The 14,313-nt window shown below is 38.3% G+C and overlaps 1 protein-coding gene across 2 annotated transcripts in view; it reads right to left on the bottom strand.

Moving 5' to 3' along the window:
- LOC126458039 (uncharacterized) overlaps positions 1-14,313 on the bottom strand; it is a 425,031-nt gene that overhangs the window by 53,601 nt on the left and 357,117 nt on the right. For both annotated transcript variants that reach the window (XM_050094831.1, XM_050094830.1), the window contains exon 23: positions 2,803-2,890. In XM_050094831.1, the coding sequence (XP_049950788.1) occupies positions 2,803-2,890 (88 nt within the window). The remainder of the gene's footprint in view (positions 1-2,802; positions 2,891-14,313) is intronic.

Here is a 14,313-nt window from a genome sequence, read left to right on the forward strand (position 1 = left end):
AAATGCCTAATGCCTCAGGAGACTAAAGAGAAGCTTGATAAACATTATGGTGACTCTACATCTTCGATTACAATAGTGGTTTCAAAATTTTCAGAGTAACCATATGGGCACAAGTGATGCTGAACGTTCTGGACGCCCTGTGGAGGTTACGACTCTAGAAATCATTGATAAAATCCATGATATGGTGATGGATGAGAGAAGAGTTACGGTGTGTGAGATTGCTAGTGCTGTGGGCATCTCAAATGAATGGGTACATAGTATTTTGCATAAACATTTGGACATGAGAAAGCTATCCGCAAGATGGGTTCCGCGATTGCTCATGCTTGACCAAAAACGGAATCGTGTGAAATGTTGCAAGGATTGTTTGCAGCTGTTCAGGAAGAATCCACAGGACTTAAACATCATTTTGTCACTGTGGATGAAACAATGATACATTACTATACTCCTGAGGCCAAACAACAATCTAATCAATGGGTTACCAAGGGAGAATCTGCACCAAAAAAGGCAAAGACCATTCTTTCAGCCAGAAAGGTTATGGCGACTGCCTTTTGGGATTAGTAAGGGATAATCCTCATTGACTATCTGGAAAAGGGTAAAACTATTACAGGTGCATATTATTCACTGTTAATGGACCGTCTGAAAACCGAGCTGCAAGAAAAATGCCGGCAACTGGACTGCAAAAAAGTCCTTTTCCATTATGACAATGCACCAGCACACACCTCTGGAGTTGTGGTCGCAAAATTAATGGGAATAGGATTCCAAATTGTTTCACATACCCCCTATTCTCCAGACTTGGCTCCCTTGGACTACAATTTGTTCTCCAATTTGAAGAAATGGCTGGCAGGACAAAGATTTTATTCAAATGAGGAGGTGATTGCAGCAATTAATAGCTATTTTGCAGACTTGTAAATTCCTATTATTCAGAAGGGATCAACAAATTAGAACAGTGTTGGATGAAGTGTATAAGTCTAAAAGGAGACTATGTCAAAAAATAAAAAAGGTTTACCCCAAACACATAAGTAGTTTTTATTTTTGCGTGGAATTTTCAAACACCCCTCATATGTGGAAGTTTGCCTGCAAATTAATAATAAGGCTTATCGTATGTTAAACAACAGTGCACTGGCCATTAAATGTGCATATTAGGGAATTGTGAACAGTGAAAGTACAGAACTGTGAAATGCAAATGTGTACCTGTCAGCTACATCATTTAAGTAAGTCAGTGTTGAACTTTCACTCCCATTTTTCAGCCAATATAGCAATGTAGTACGTCGACACTGAGGACAATCAACGAGGAAAGAAAGCAGGAAAATGTCACAATAGGAGAAAAAATGTTCAGCCTATTGAGGAATGAGGATCCTGTGTCTTGGCTATGGGCCAGATCATGAGGATATCATCAGCGAACCTACAACATACAGTAGGATAAGAATCATGGGTGGCTAATAAAATGTGTTCAAGATGGCAAAAATATGAGGGTGCCATACAGGTACCCAAGACTGCATCATGAATTAGTTTGTACATCTTCCCCTCCAAGTAGAAACAGTAAAGGGGTGGCAGACTTGGAATCAGTAGGATGTAGGAGGATATGTGGGATATTGGTGTATAAGGAGGTGGTGTCAACACTGATGAGCAGGGATACAGATGATAATGAAGTAGGGATGTTGGGACATGACAACTCCTCAGATATGGCAAGTTATGGCGCAAGCAATTGATTAGAGGTGACAGCTAACAGATATGATTCACAGTGGCCAGCTTCAGCAAACATTGTGATTGTGTTTATGTATTTTGTGAGGCATGCAGAATATGTTTGTACGGAGGTAGTAGGTGTAAGGAGGAAGCTGATTTAGGAGGAGATGTTCTTGAATGGGTCTTGGGTTATGTTGACTTTAACAGGATTCTTTATGGAGTGAGTCAGTTATCAGATAACCCCTGTCAGTTAACCACTGTGGTTCACAATCACTTATGGAACCTTTTCCTGATGGAAGGATTACCAAATCAGGGTCTATTTTAAGGTTGTGAATAGGTGATATATCCTCCACCAAGAGATCTGTGTTCTTGGCAAGGGTCATAGGAAAAGAGGGCGAGGCTAGGATTGCAGTAACTCCCGGAAGGTGACCATGTGCTGTTTGGATGGAGGTATGAACTGGGAGAGGCATGGTGCAATGCCAGCTTTTGGTTAGTTTTGCTCAGAGGGGTTAGCAGCAAAACAATTTTTCCACTGAGACTGAGTGAAAGGAGAGTATATCTTTGAGCACCATCAGCTGCAATGGATGTGAATATTAGGACAATGAGCCAAACTGAGGCATGAAGATGGAATATGGAACTTAGTGTTCATATCCATGATTTTGTCTTAACAGATGAGGCAAGATTGCTGTTTGAAGTCAAGAGTGTCAGGTAATCAGCTTCTCAATGTGGTCACACCACCAAAAATAAGAAATATCCTGTTGAATATAATCAGCTTACAATAATATTGCACTCAGCAGAAGTGACAATGACCATTATGTCCAATAAAGTAAATCTATTAACTCCTTAAATGTATTAGGGGATTAAAGACTGAGCATAAGTTTACAGGTATATTTAGTAGAATAAAATCTGTGCCAAACTGTAGCAGGTCCATGATATTTCATGAATCATATTCTCTCCACCCATCTTCCCGTAATGTCATTAACACTTACAGAGCGTTGCAGTTAGAACCAAAAAGAACATTTTGTTGCACTGACACATCATGAAAACCTCCACCTATAAATCTACAACATTTAGTTCATTTTATTTTAAAGAGTTCAGATTAATATGAGCTGTATGTACCTGTTGCTGACCTGTTAGTACATCAACTTCAACTTCAGCTGCTGTTGCTCCATATATGAAATAAGGTTTCAGATCTTTAGGGGTGTACCTGAGAGTAAATGAGATTTTGTTAGTATCAATTCATATTCCAAATAAATAGAGGTTTCATTTATTTACTTGAACCAAGTCATCACAACAGTCATCCACAAAAAAATACAATGTAGGTAGTTTGATTTTATCTACCTATATAGCTGAGATCATTAAATTACATCATACGACAGAAGTAGCTGTTCAGCTCCTGCTAATGGAATAATTTTAGTGGCCAAAATTTTGTCAGCAAGGGGCACATAAGCAAATAAAACCAACCCAGCATTTTCTTGGTGTGATTTAGGGAAATTATGGAAACCCTAAATCAGAATGGCCGCATGCAGATTTGAATCATCATCCTCCTGAATGTGAGTCCAATGTGCTAACTTCTGTGCCACATTTCCCAGTGAGCATGCACCATTACTGCTCAGTAGAATTTGAACCAACGTCCTGGCTTGGATTCCAAACCTCTCTTTCTGCCCTACCAAAAATCTATCAGATGAGGAAGTTAAGTAAAGCTATAGTTTTCCAAAGTAATAGGCCATGCTCCAGTAATGCATTCCTTCGTCACCTTTCCTTTCATTTCCTACTTGTTATAATCATGTAAACAAAACAATGTGACACACAATCATTTGGTACAGCCACCCATGTCACACACTTATGTATTTGACACAATATCCACTAGTCAGATGAAGGTTGTGGTGAAACATCTCCACTGATAACTTTCCAAGAAAACAAAATGAAATTCCCATGCTGGAATGCACTAATGAGTATACAACTTCAACTTTTCCCTTTATAGCACTGAAATAAATTGGCTGTTGAAACATAACACACATATATTTGTATTTTATTCATCTCATAACATACAGATCATCCGATCATGCTGTGCAGGAGACACATCAATTTTAGCCTTATGATATACATATTTACATAATTCTCTAATTCTCTAATACTACTTTTTACCAGTACAGGTTGATATTAGACATAGTAATATTATTAAACTGTTTTTCTTGTGATGTAACAGTACATTATCTTTATATACGTGCATAATATTATACACAATGCTATAATCTTAAACAGTTGCACTATTCAAATGATGATTTCATCATTCATAAATTCCTCAGTTGAATAGTAGCATTTTTCCACCAGGAGATCATATAGTTTTCTCTTCAGTGAATCTATCTCCATGCTCAGTAAATCTCTACCCTTGAGTTAATCGTAACTTTTCATTCCCACGTACAGGGTGTCTGTTGGTAGAGTTTTAAGCGATGTTGTGGAAGCAGGAAATTTTCTTTGTGTCTAGCGTTGTATTTATGTTTGAAATAGTTTTCTTCCATTACCTCAGGGTTACTATACAATAAGATGATAATTTCAAATATATTCAATGTAAGGATAGGTAATACTTTTAGGTTCTTTAATAATGGGCAGCAGGATGTTCTTGGAGGGGCAGCACACATTTTTCTAACAATTCCTGTTTAAAGTAGCAGAATTCGTGACATGTAGCTTGAATTTCCCCAAAATTTAAACCACATCTAATTTTGGATTCAAAGTAACTGTGGTACATCACTTTTCTGCAGCTTATATCTGTTATACCAGATAGTATATCCATTGCAAAGGTAAGGCTGTTTAGTTCTGTAGTTAAATAATAGATATGTGCTTGCCAGCTTAGATTTTTGTCCAAGTTTAGTCCCACAAATTTCATGGACTGAGCTTTGTCCACGACTTGATTTTTATGTACAATACAGACATCACTGATTTTTGATTGTCTGGCTCTAAATTGTGTAAACAAGGTCTTTGAAAAGTTAAGTTTAAGGCCATTTTTTTGAAACCTTGTACCTAGGTTGTTTAACGTGTTTATAACACCATCCAGAATTTCTCCCACATTTTGTTTTTCAAGGAGCACTGAAGTATCATCAGCAAACATGACTGGTACATCATTCATGTAAAAGAGAAACAATAGTGGCCCTAAGATTGAGCCTTGAGGGACTGCTTGTGATATTGTGTCCCACTCAGATGCATAATTTATGGTATTAGATGCTATGATTACCCTTTGCTTCTTGTTTGTCAGATAAGACCTGAGGCACTTCAGAGCATTTTGTCTGATGCCATATCTGCCTAGTTTATGAAGCAGCATGGAGTGATTCACAGAAACGAATGCCTTTGTAAGGTTGCAGAAGATATCTGCTACTTTATTGCTTTTGTTAGTAATGAGCAGATTTTTTCAATGATTTCATTGATAGCACTCACGGTGCTTTTCCTTTTTGGAACCCATACTTGTTTTTAAGAATGACACCATGTTTTACAATAAAATTTGCTATCTGGACTGCAGCTGTTTTTTCAAATACTTTGGATAGCACTGGGAGGACAGAGATGGGCGATAATTTCCCTATCCTCTCCTGATCCTTTTTTGTGCAGTGGTTTTACCTCTGCATACTCAAGCACATCAGGGAAGCTGGCTTCCTCAAATGACTGACTGATTATTAATGACAGAGGTGTGCTATTTTATAATATACAAATTTAATTATTTTGGTGGGTATTTAATCCCAACCTGCAGCATTTTTATTTTCTAAGGACAAAGTAGCATTTTTTACATCTTTGGCTGAGAACTCACAAGGGGGTCACTATTCAGGTCCAGGCCAAAAAAATTCACACTGTTTTGATAAGTAGTCACATTTACACAAGATTTTGTTACATTTTTGAGAAACTTATTAAAACATTGACCTATTTGAGCCGGGTTAGAAATAGTATCATTGTTTTGCTTGATTTTTGAATTCCCGGTGGTTAACTGTTGTACCTAATTCTGGTTTCATAACAGACCATACTGCTTTAGACATATTCTTGTGTCCTAAAGTGAACTTATCATTTGACATTCATTTGGCAGCTTTAACAGCACTTTTAAATACAACTTTATATTGTCACACAGTTAACAAATTCAGGGTTTTATTGTGTTTCATTTCTTTATGTACCACACTAGATACTTTTAAGCCTGGAGTACTTTTAACTTTTAACTTTTTGGTGCCAGATCTCTGGTGGGAATGATTCATTGCATACCTCTAGAAAACTTCTTAGAAAAAAAAAATAAAAAATAAAAAAATATGATGTGGCTTGATTAACTAAACATGTGACAGCTATCCAGTGTTGGCACTGAAAACGTACAATGTGATAAATTCTCAAGTGTGTCAAGAAACAAGATTTATGCTCTTTAATCTAAATTGAATCTCTCAATTCCACTTTGTCTTTTGAATATTTTGATGCCACTTTGGTCTAGAATAGTGCAGTAATAAATTTTGCTTAATTATTCAGGACAATGATGTACTTTGTGGCTGTTACTGTTTCTTAATTCATTTAAAATCAACAAAAACATTTTCTGTATCCAAATTGAAGGGCTAGAATATCCCGGAAAAGTAATTATCCCTATGTTATACATCATATACAAACAAAAATAAATAAAAACATAATTTTGACCACTATGTAAAATTGCATTTTACAGTAATATCTGAGTTTCTATTTTGATCACATTCAATGTAAATCACAGATTAAGTTCCTATCTTGTGAAACCACTCTGATGTAACACTGTCTTTGGTCAAGAGTGTGCACCAAAAAGAGATGTGTTGTACACAGTAGTAGGAGGCTTTATGCTGTAGCAGTTGTTAGCAAACGTTAGTTGTTGGTACATACTGCCATGTTGAGCACTTTGTATTTCATAATTTTATGCCTGGAAGTTGTTTCAAATGAGTCTGTCTCATGAAAACTGAAAGTATAATTATGTGTTGATGTAACAATTTGCTTAAAAAATCTTTTTGAAGTGAAGTTTAAGTTTGCTTTATTGAACTATGGCAAGCCATTATTACTGTGATTGCCAATAATGAAAAATAGGTATTAATTTTGATGTTGTGGAATCATGAAAAACCCTATAAGTGATATGAAGGCAATAAATCAACAGATGTCTCTTAACCACACAGTATTCTTATTTGAAATTGAAACTGGTACATGCTGCTTAACCTAAATATAGATTGACAAAGAAGTGTATGCAACATTACTATCACTATTGCTAATTTGATGCTTCATATTGTAATATCTAGGCTAAGACAAGAGGGTAAAAAGTGGACACAGAAGAATATGGTGTTTGAGGTTTGCAGATGACATGGTCTTTCTTACAACAGATGACAAACAATTACACGATACAGTGGTATTGCATTGAAGATTAAGGAAATGTTTATGGAATGAAAACAAAAATAATGACTCTAGAAAGAAATTAAAAAGTAAAGATAATGCTGAATACAGAAATATTAGAATGTATCCAAAGCTTTAAATACCTCAGAAGCAGGATAGAAACCACTGGAAGAACAGCACAGAAATTAAAACCAGGTTAGCCAAGACAAAAGAGGAATTTTGTAAGAGAAGGTAAATACACTCCTGGAAATTGAAATAAGAACACCGTGAATTCATTGTCCCAGGAAGGGGAAACTTTATTGACACATTCCTGGGGTCAGATACATCACATGATCACACTGACAGAACCACAGGCACATAGACACAGGCAACAGAGCATGCACAATGTCGGCACTAGTACAGTGTATATCCACCTTTCGCAGCAATGCAGGCTGCTATTCTCCCATGGAGACGATCGTAGAGATGCTGGATGTAGTTCTGTGGAACGGCTTGCCATGCCATTTCCACCTGGTGCCTCAGTTGGACCAGCGTTCGTGCTGGACGTGCAGACCGCGTGAGACGACGCTTCATCCACTCCCAAACATGCTCAATGGGGGACAGATCCGGAGATCTTGCTGGCCAGGGAAGTTGACTTACACCTTCTAGAGCACGTTGGGTGGCACGGGATACATGCGGACGTGCATTGTCCTGTTGGAACAGCAAGTTCCCTTGCCGGTCTAGGAATGGTAGAACGATGGGTTCGATGACGGTTTGGATGTACCGTGCACTATTCAGTGTCCCCTCGACGATCACCAGTGGTGTACAGCCAGTGTAGGAGATCGCTCCCCACACCATGATGCCGGGTGTTGGCCCTGTGTGCCTCGGTCGTATGCAGTCCAGATTGTGGCGCTCACCTGCACGGCGCCAAACACGCATACGACCATCATTGGCACCAAGGCAGAAGCGACTCTCATCGCTGAAGACGACACGTCTCCATTCGTCCCTCCATTCACGCCTGTCGCGACACCACTGGAGGCGGGCTGCACGATGTTGGGGCGTGAGCGGAAGACGGCCTAACGGTATGCGGGACCCTAGCCCAGCTTCATCGAGACGGTTGCGAATGGTCCTCGCCGATACCCCAGGAGCAACAGTGTCCGTAATTTGCTGGGAAGTGGTGGTGCGGTCCCCTACGGCACTGCGTAGGATCCTACGGTCTTGGCGTGCATCCGTGCGTCGCTGTGGTCCGGTCCTAGGTCGACGGGCACGTGCACCTTCCGCCGACCACTGGCGACAACATCGATGTACTGTGGAGACCTCATGCCCCACGTGTTGAGCAATTCGGCGGTACGTCCACCCGGCCTCCCGCATGCCCACTATACGCCCTCGCTCAAAGTCCGTCAACTGCACATACGGTTCACGTCCATGCTGTCGCGGCATGCTACCAGTGTTAAAGACTACGATGGAGCTCCGTATGCCACGGCAAACTGGCTGACACTGACGGCAGCGGTGCACAAATGCTGCGCAGCTAGCGCCATTCGACGGCCAACACCGCGGTTCCTGGTGTGTCCGCTGTGCCGTGCGTGTGATCATTGTTTGTACAGCCCTCTCGCAGTGTCCGGAGCAAGTATGGTGGGTCTGACACACCAGTGTCAATGTGTTCTTTTTTCCATTTCCAGGAGTGTATTTTGCAGCAATAAGGACAAAGATTTGAAAGAAAGACTAACAAAATACTTTGTGTGGAGTGCCCCCCTGTATGGCACTGAAATATAGACACTGGAAAAGAAAGGTAGAACAAGGCTGGAGGCTTTTGAGATGTGGAGATAGTGGAGGATGGGAAGAATAAATTGGATGGGCAGAGTGAAAAATGAGGAGGTACTGAGAGAAGTGGGAGAGCATATCAATAACTGAATGTAATAAAATGAAGGAAAAAAAACTGGATTGGACATATATTAAGAAAGGAGGACGAGCTTACACGAACAACCTGAAAGGAGCATGTAGGAAGGAGGAGAAGGTGAGGGAGGAAGAGATTTCAGATTCCAGACAATGTATATACGACAGCATGTACAGCCACATTAAGAAGGATGTAATGGATGACAGGAAATAGAGATTTAAAGGACTTGCTAATACAGCTGAAAAGTTATGATGATGATGTAGGCTAAATATTTTAAGATGTTAAACTAAGTTGACTTGTTCTTTATTACAAGTATGTGCTCTGTACATGAGGTAATCAAATAAAAATCAATCAACATCTAAAATGGGGTAAACAAGATACTAGGAAATTTACTTGATTCTTCTGTTCTTGTTATTAAAAAAAAAACACTGACCATGTTTCCATGACATCCAGTCAGTCTAGCAAAAACATAAAATGAAGTTAAGCACTGTGACAGTTGTTTTTGTCCTGCACAGTAAGTTAAGATAAAATATCATAGTCAACGGGATGCAACATGATAACTGGTAACATATCATCTTAATACTATTGACTGGAGCTTCACTTCAATTTGATTCCTAAAACTATAGTTTAGACCTTATCAAGTCCCATGGTTACGATCTAGTACCAAGTTTCTCAACCTTCTTTCCTTTGGGACACACCAAAGTATGTTTCAAATGTCTGCAACTTCCCTATGTGTGATTTTTTTCCTAGATGCAAAAAAGCAAACACACCAAGTCCAAACATTTTTTTACAATTATGGAAGAACTACAAGACATAAATTTTAAAAATTTATTACATAAGACTCTTCAATAGGAATATATGAACTTAAATATAATGTATGCACCTCACACTTATTTGTGACACACCTGCCATGTATTCATGACTCACCTGAACATATATTCGTGACACACCAATGTGTCACAACACAGGATTTGTGAAATGCTGGTCTAGTATTCCACACAAAGTTCAACACATTACACCCATTTTTGTTTTTGTTAGTGCTGGCTGGATGTCATGGAAACCTGGCCAATATTTTTGTTGAATTAAAAGAACAGAAAAAGAACAGGCAAATCAAGTACTTACCTTCAGGAGGTAGAAATTTTTGTACTACCAAGAGGCATATATAAAAGTATAGAAGAGTATTCTACCTTTTTGAAACTATTAGTTCCTTCCTTGATAAGGAAAGGCAGACAGGTTAAAAAGGAAGAAATCTACTTGTATTACCAACAACAAGAAACACCCAGTCTGAACAAATCAGTAGACATCCCACACCTGAGATTTCCAGGTGGAAGAGACTAACAATTCCAAAAGCTCAGATACTTTTGTGTACTTTTATATGTGTCTGTTTGGAATACTAAAAGTTTTGTCTCTTCAACGAAAGTATGAATCATCAATTCTGTCTCATAATTTTATTGTTTTCTCAAGTGAATTTTTCTTTTGTTATCAAGTTCTAATGCATTAATATACTTTTTTGTATGATACTTAGTTCTCAGAATATTTATTTGGTGTCCAGTGAGCTTTCATCATGCTTAAAATACCAATGGAAGTAACATGATCAGCTGCAGGTCACCACCAACACTAAATTATCAGGGTGATAATGAAAACACAACCATTCATGTCAACAAATTAAGAGAAGTTTGACAAAATGCTCAGGTGAGAGGGAGATTCATGCATGGATGTGACTGATGCAGTGGTCCTCATTTAGTCTCATCACACGCATCACGATTTTCATCTCCATGGTGATGGTAGGTGGCTACTTGTGCAACCAAGAATAAGAAACATGCAGACTGCATAAACTATTACACATCTCACCCCAGGGATTTCCAGTATTTTCACAAAATATTTTAGAGTAATTTTTCTAAAGATGGAGCTGCAGAGTACATACAGTTTCAAACCTAAGCACCTAAAAGAACATCCATTTAGTATCTTCCATGAAAACATATAAGCTTTATAAGTAAAATGATAAAATTATAAAATACAGGACAATTAAAGAGCAGCTGGTATACCACCACATGTGTTATCAAAAATCACCTGGAAATCACTGAAATACAACAGATACATAAAACACTGAGATGATATTTTTCTTCTGTTTAGTTATGATCAACATTTATGACAAGAAAAGGTTAGTGCCATACTGGGGCCCAAACATGGTTCCCCAATTTGCATCAGTAATACACAAGCAAGAGTGTTATTTATGCACAGTTCTTTTCTCACAATGACAACAATCATTGCACGTGCTAGTAAACAATGTAATACAGATGCATTAGATTTACTCTAGCAGACACTGTTTACTCCATCAACAGAAATTAGTTTAAATACAACAACCTCCAAGGAGATAACAAACTCATTAGTAAACTAGAAACTGTTTTTCTATCATAGCATTTATAACAAGGTACCCCTTGAGTGCGAGGTCACAAAACATCAATGACGTTTACAGCATTTGGTACCCCACATATTGTCTATCATGCAACAACAATATTGGCTACTAATGGCAACAGGGGGCAGGTAGTTGACATACTTAGTCAACAAGTAACTCACAACAATGCTACAGTACTAGTGGCATTGATACAAAGCAGAGCAATAGCAATAATGAAAAAAGCAAACATTGCATTTCATCTTCAGCAACAGTTGCCAAAGTTGTCACTTCATCAGAAAGGAATGCAAGGAATTTCACAGAGTATTTCATCTACAACAACAGTTGCCAAAGCTGAGACTTTGTCAGAAAGGAACACAAGGAATTTCACAGAGTGAGAAAGAAGTGACAGATGAAATGTTAGTGTCAGTGGAATGTGTGGTGTCATATACACTCGAGTGTGTGGACAATGGACTTGGTGTGGACAATTTACTTGAGGAGTACAGTGCCGATAATACATGCTTAACAAGTGAAAGTGATATGGAAACAAATGTTGAGCCATGTTATTCACCATCCTTGTCAGACAGGGACTCACAAATCCCATCTCCAGTGAAATACAGTAAAGAACAGTTGTTGTCCAAAGAGCAGGTACTAAGCATAATTATGTACATGGTTGATCATCCACAGCATAGCAAAAAAAAATTATGAATAGATTTTGAATAAGTCTGCAGCAATATGACCACATAGTGCATAAGAAAAACTGGTGTCTGAGTGTTTCAAGGATGCTTGATACAATTCACAGGATGTGCATGATAGTGACTTACTACATTTGTACATCAAATTGTGCACAACATAGGTTACAGTGATTTTAAGGCTAGCCGTAGATGACTGCATACCTCTAAACAGCGCTACAGAACTGGAAGCATAAGATAATGAAATTTCAAATGAATTGTCAACTTGATGATGCACAGCAAACTGTGGATTCAGCTTGAAAATTTGTTGATGAGAGAAACAAACTTATTCCATCATTCAGTAAGGAATTTGTTTTCAACTCTAACCAATCAGGATTTAAAGAGGAAATGCTCATGAAAGGAACCCTAGAAATTAGAGGTACCAAGAGAGTTGCATCACGATCAACAAACATCAATGCCTTAATGTATTTGTATATAATTATACTGATCGTTAATCTGGATGGTAAATTGGCAGGAAAGTTATTTATTGTGCTGTGAGAAGTTGAAGGTGCTCTGTCCCCTACGATTCTTTCTCATGAACATGATCTTGCAAGGGCATAGGGAATATTTACATCACAGCAAGCAAGAGAACTACAGCTACAATATGAGCGCTGTTTTTGGCATATATCTGGTCAAAATAACTTGCTTTTGCTTGATTCCTGGTCTGAATGTTTGTTTTTTCTGTGCCTAAAACACATCTTATTGCACTATCTTCAGCTATGACTTAAAGGATAGCCAGTTTCACAATAAGCTCCCCAACAGACTGTTTTGCATTCGGCTGCATGCCATCACATTCCATCAATTTTCATCACCCTGTTACACCAATATGATTCTATATGCATTCTTTAAGAGCGGTTACCTAACTGAACATCCTGCACAGTTTGTAACTCCCAAGGAGTTCATCTTCAATCTTGATGTTCCTTTCCTTTCTAATCACTGTGGCACATCATTTTTCATTCAGTGTTTGTGATGCAAGTTAATGGGTTGTTTTGGATATTTCTTGAATGCCAATGAAGTCCATTTTGTGAAGTGTAATACACACATCTCATAGAAGGTTGACCACTGCAAACTCCCAACACTCATTTTCAGTTGCCCTCCTGATGCACATGGTGAGTCATTAGCAGCTAATATTTTTCCTGTCATAGTTCTTAACACAACACTTTCAAATGAGCCTTACTAAGGACTGAACTTGTGACCTCACACTCAAGGGGTTCCTTGTAAGACGGTTATTAGAAACACTGCTGACTTTGTAAAATAAACATTCAGCTGTATCTGTAATCAGTCAAAAACTCAATGTAAAAATCCTTAGAAGCTTGAATAGATAGTGGTGACACCCACCTGTAAAAATGGGTGTATACAAATCGTCTCAAAATATTGTCATGATAATTAGAATTTTGTGTCAGGTCAAGACTCAAACCTGAGTTTCTTGCTTATTTTCAGCCATTCACCTTCACTATTAGGCTGTTGGAGCCACTGTCCAGACCTAAGCTTGAACTGCCATTATCACTGGTGTTTCCACCTATGACTTCCCAACCCTACTACCAGATGCTCTCCCACAGAAAGTGTAGAAACAGCTCCACTGGGAGAATGGAGTCAGTGGTATATCATGGCTGATGCCAACACAAGGAAATGAATTAAATGTACTGAAATGAAATTAACTGACTGATGAGGTTGAAAAACATGAAAATGCAATGTCATGAAATGATATCTGTGGAAATTGGCCTGATATGCTGAATCTGCATTGTAATGAATATGCAGTCACATGTCTGAACATGAAAGTGAAATGTCTGAGCATGAAAATCACATTGAATGTGGTTTGCATAGTACAGATATTGTGTTTTCCTGGTGTATAAAATAAACAATGAGTGCCAGTGTGGCACTGTGTTCAAAAAACTTACTACACTGCTATGAACTTTCAGGTGCTCAGTTCTGTGACAGAACACAGAACACTGTAACTCAGCATATAGCTCTACTACTATGTTACACAACTTAGTAGGTGATTTAATGAATGAGAACACTCATAGCTGAAATCACTTTATATGTATCAGGATAATTAATGGTTACTACATTGCTGAAAAAAAATGCAGCACCCTTAAAGACTGTGTTCTGTGGCACCAGGGTATAATATACATATACAGAGTTATTACAAATGATTGAAGCGATTTCACAGCTCTACAATAACTTTATTATTTGAGATATTTTGACAATGCTTTGCACACACATACAAAAACTCAAAAAGTTTTTTTAGGCATTCACAAATGTTCGATATGTGCCCCTTT

This window comes from Schistocerca serialis, chromosome 2 (genome assembly GCF_023864345.2).
Source record: "Schistocerca serialis cubense isolate TAMUIC-IGC-003099 chromosome 2, iqSchSeri2.2, whole genome shotgun sequence".
NCBI lineage: Eukaryota > Metazoa > Arthropoda > Insecta > Orthoptera > Acrididae > Schistocerca > Schistocerca serialis.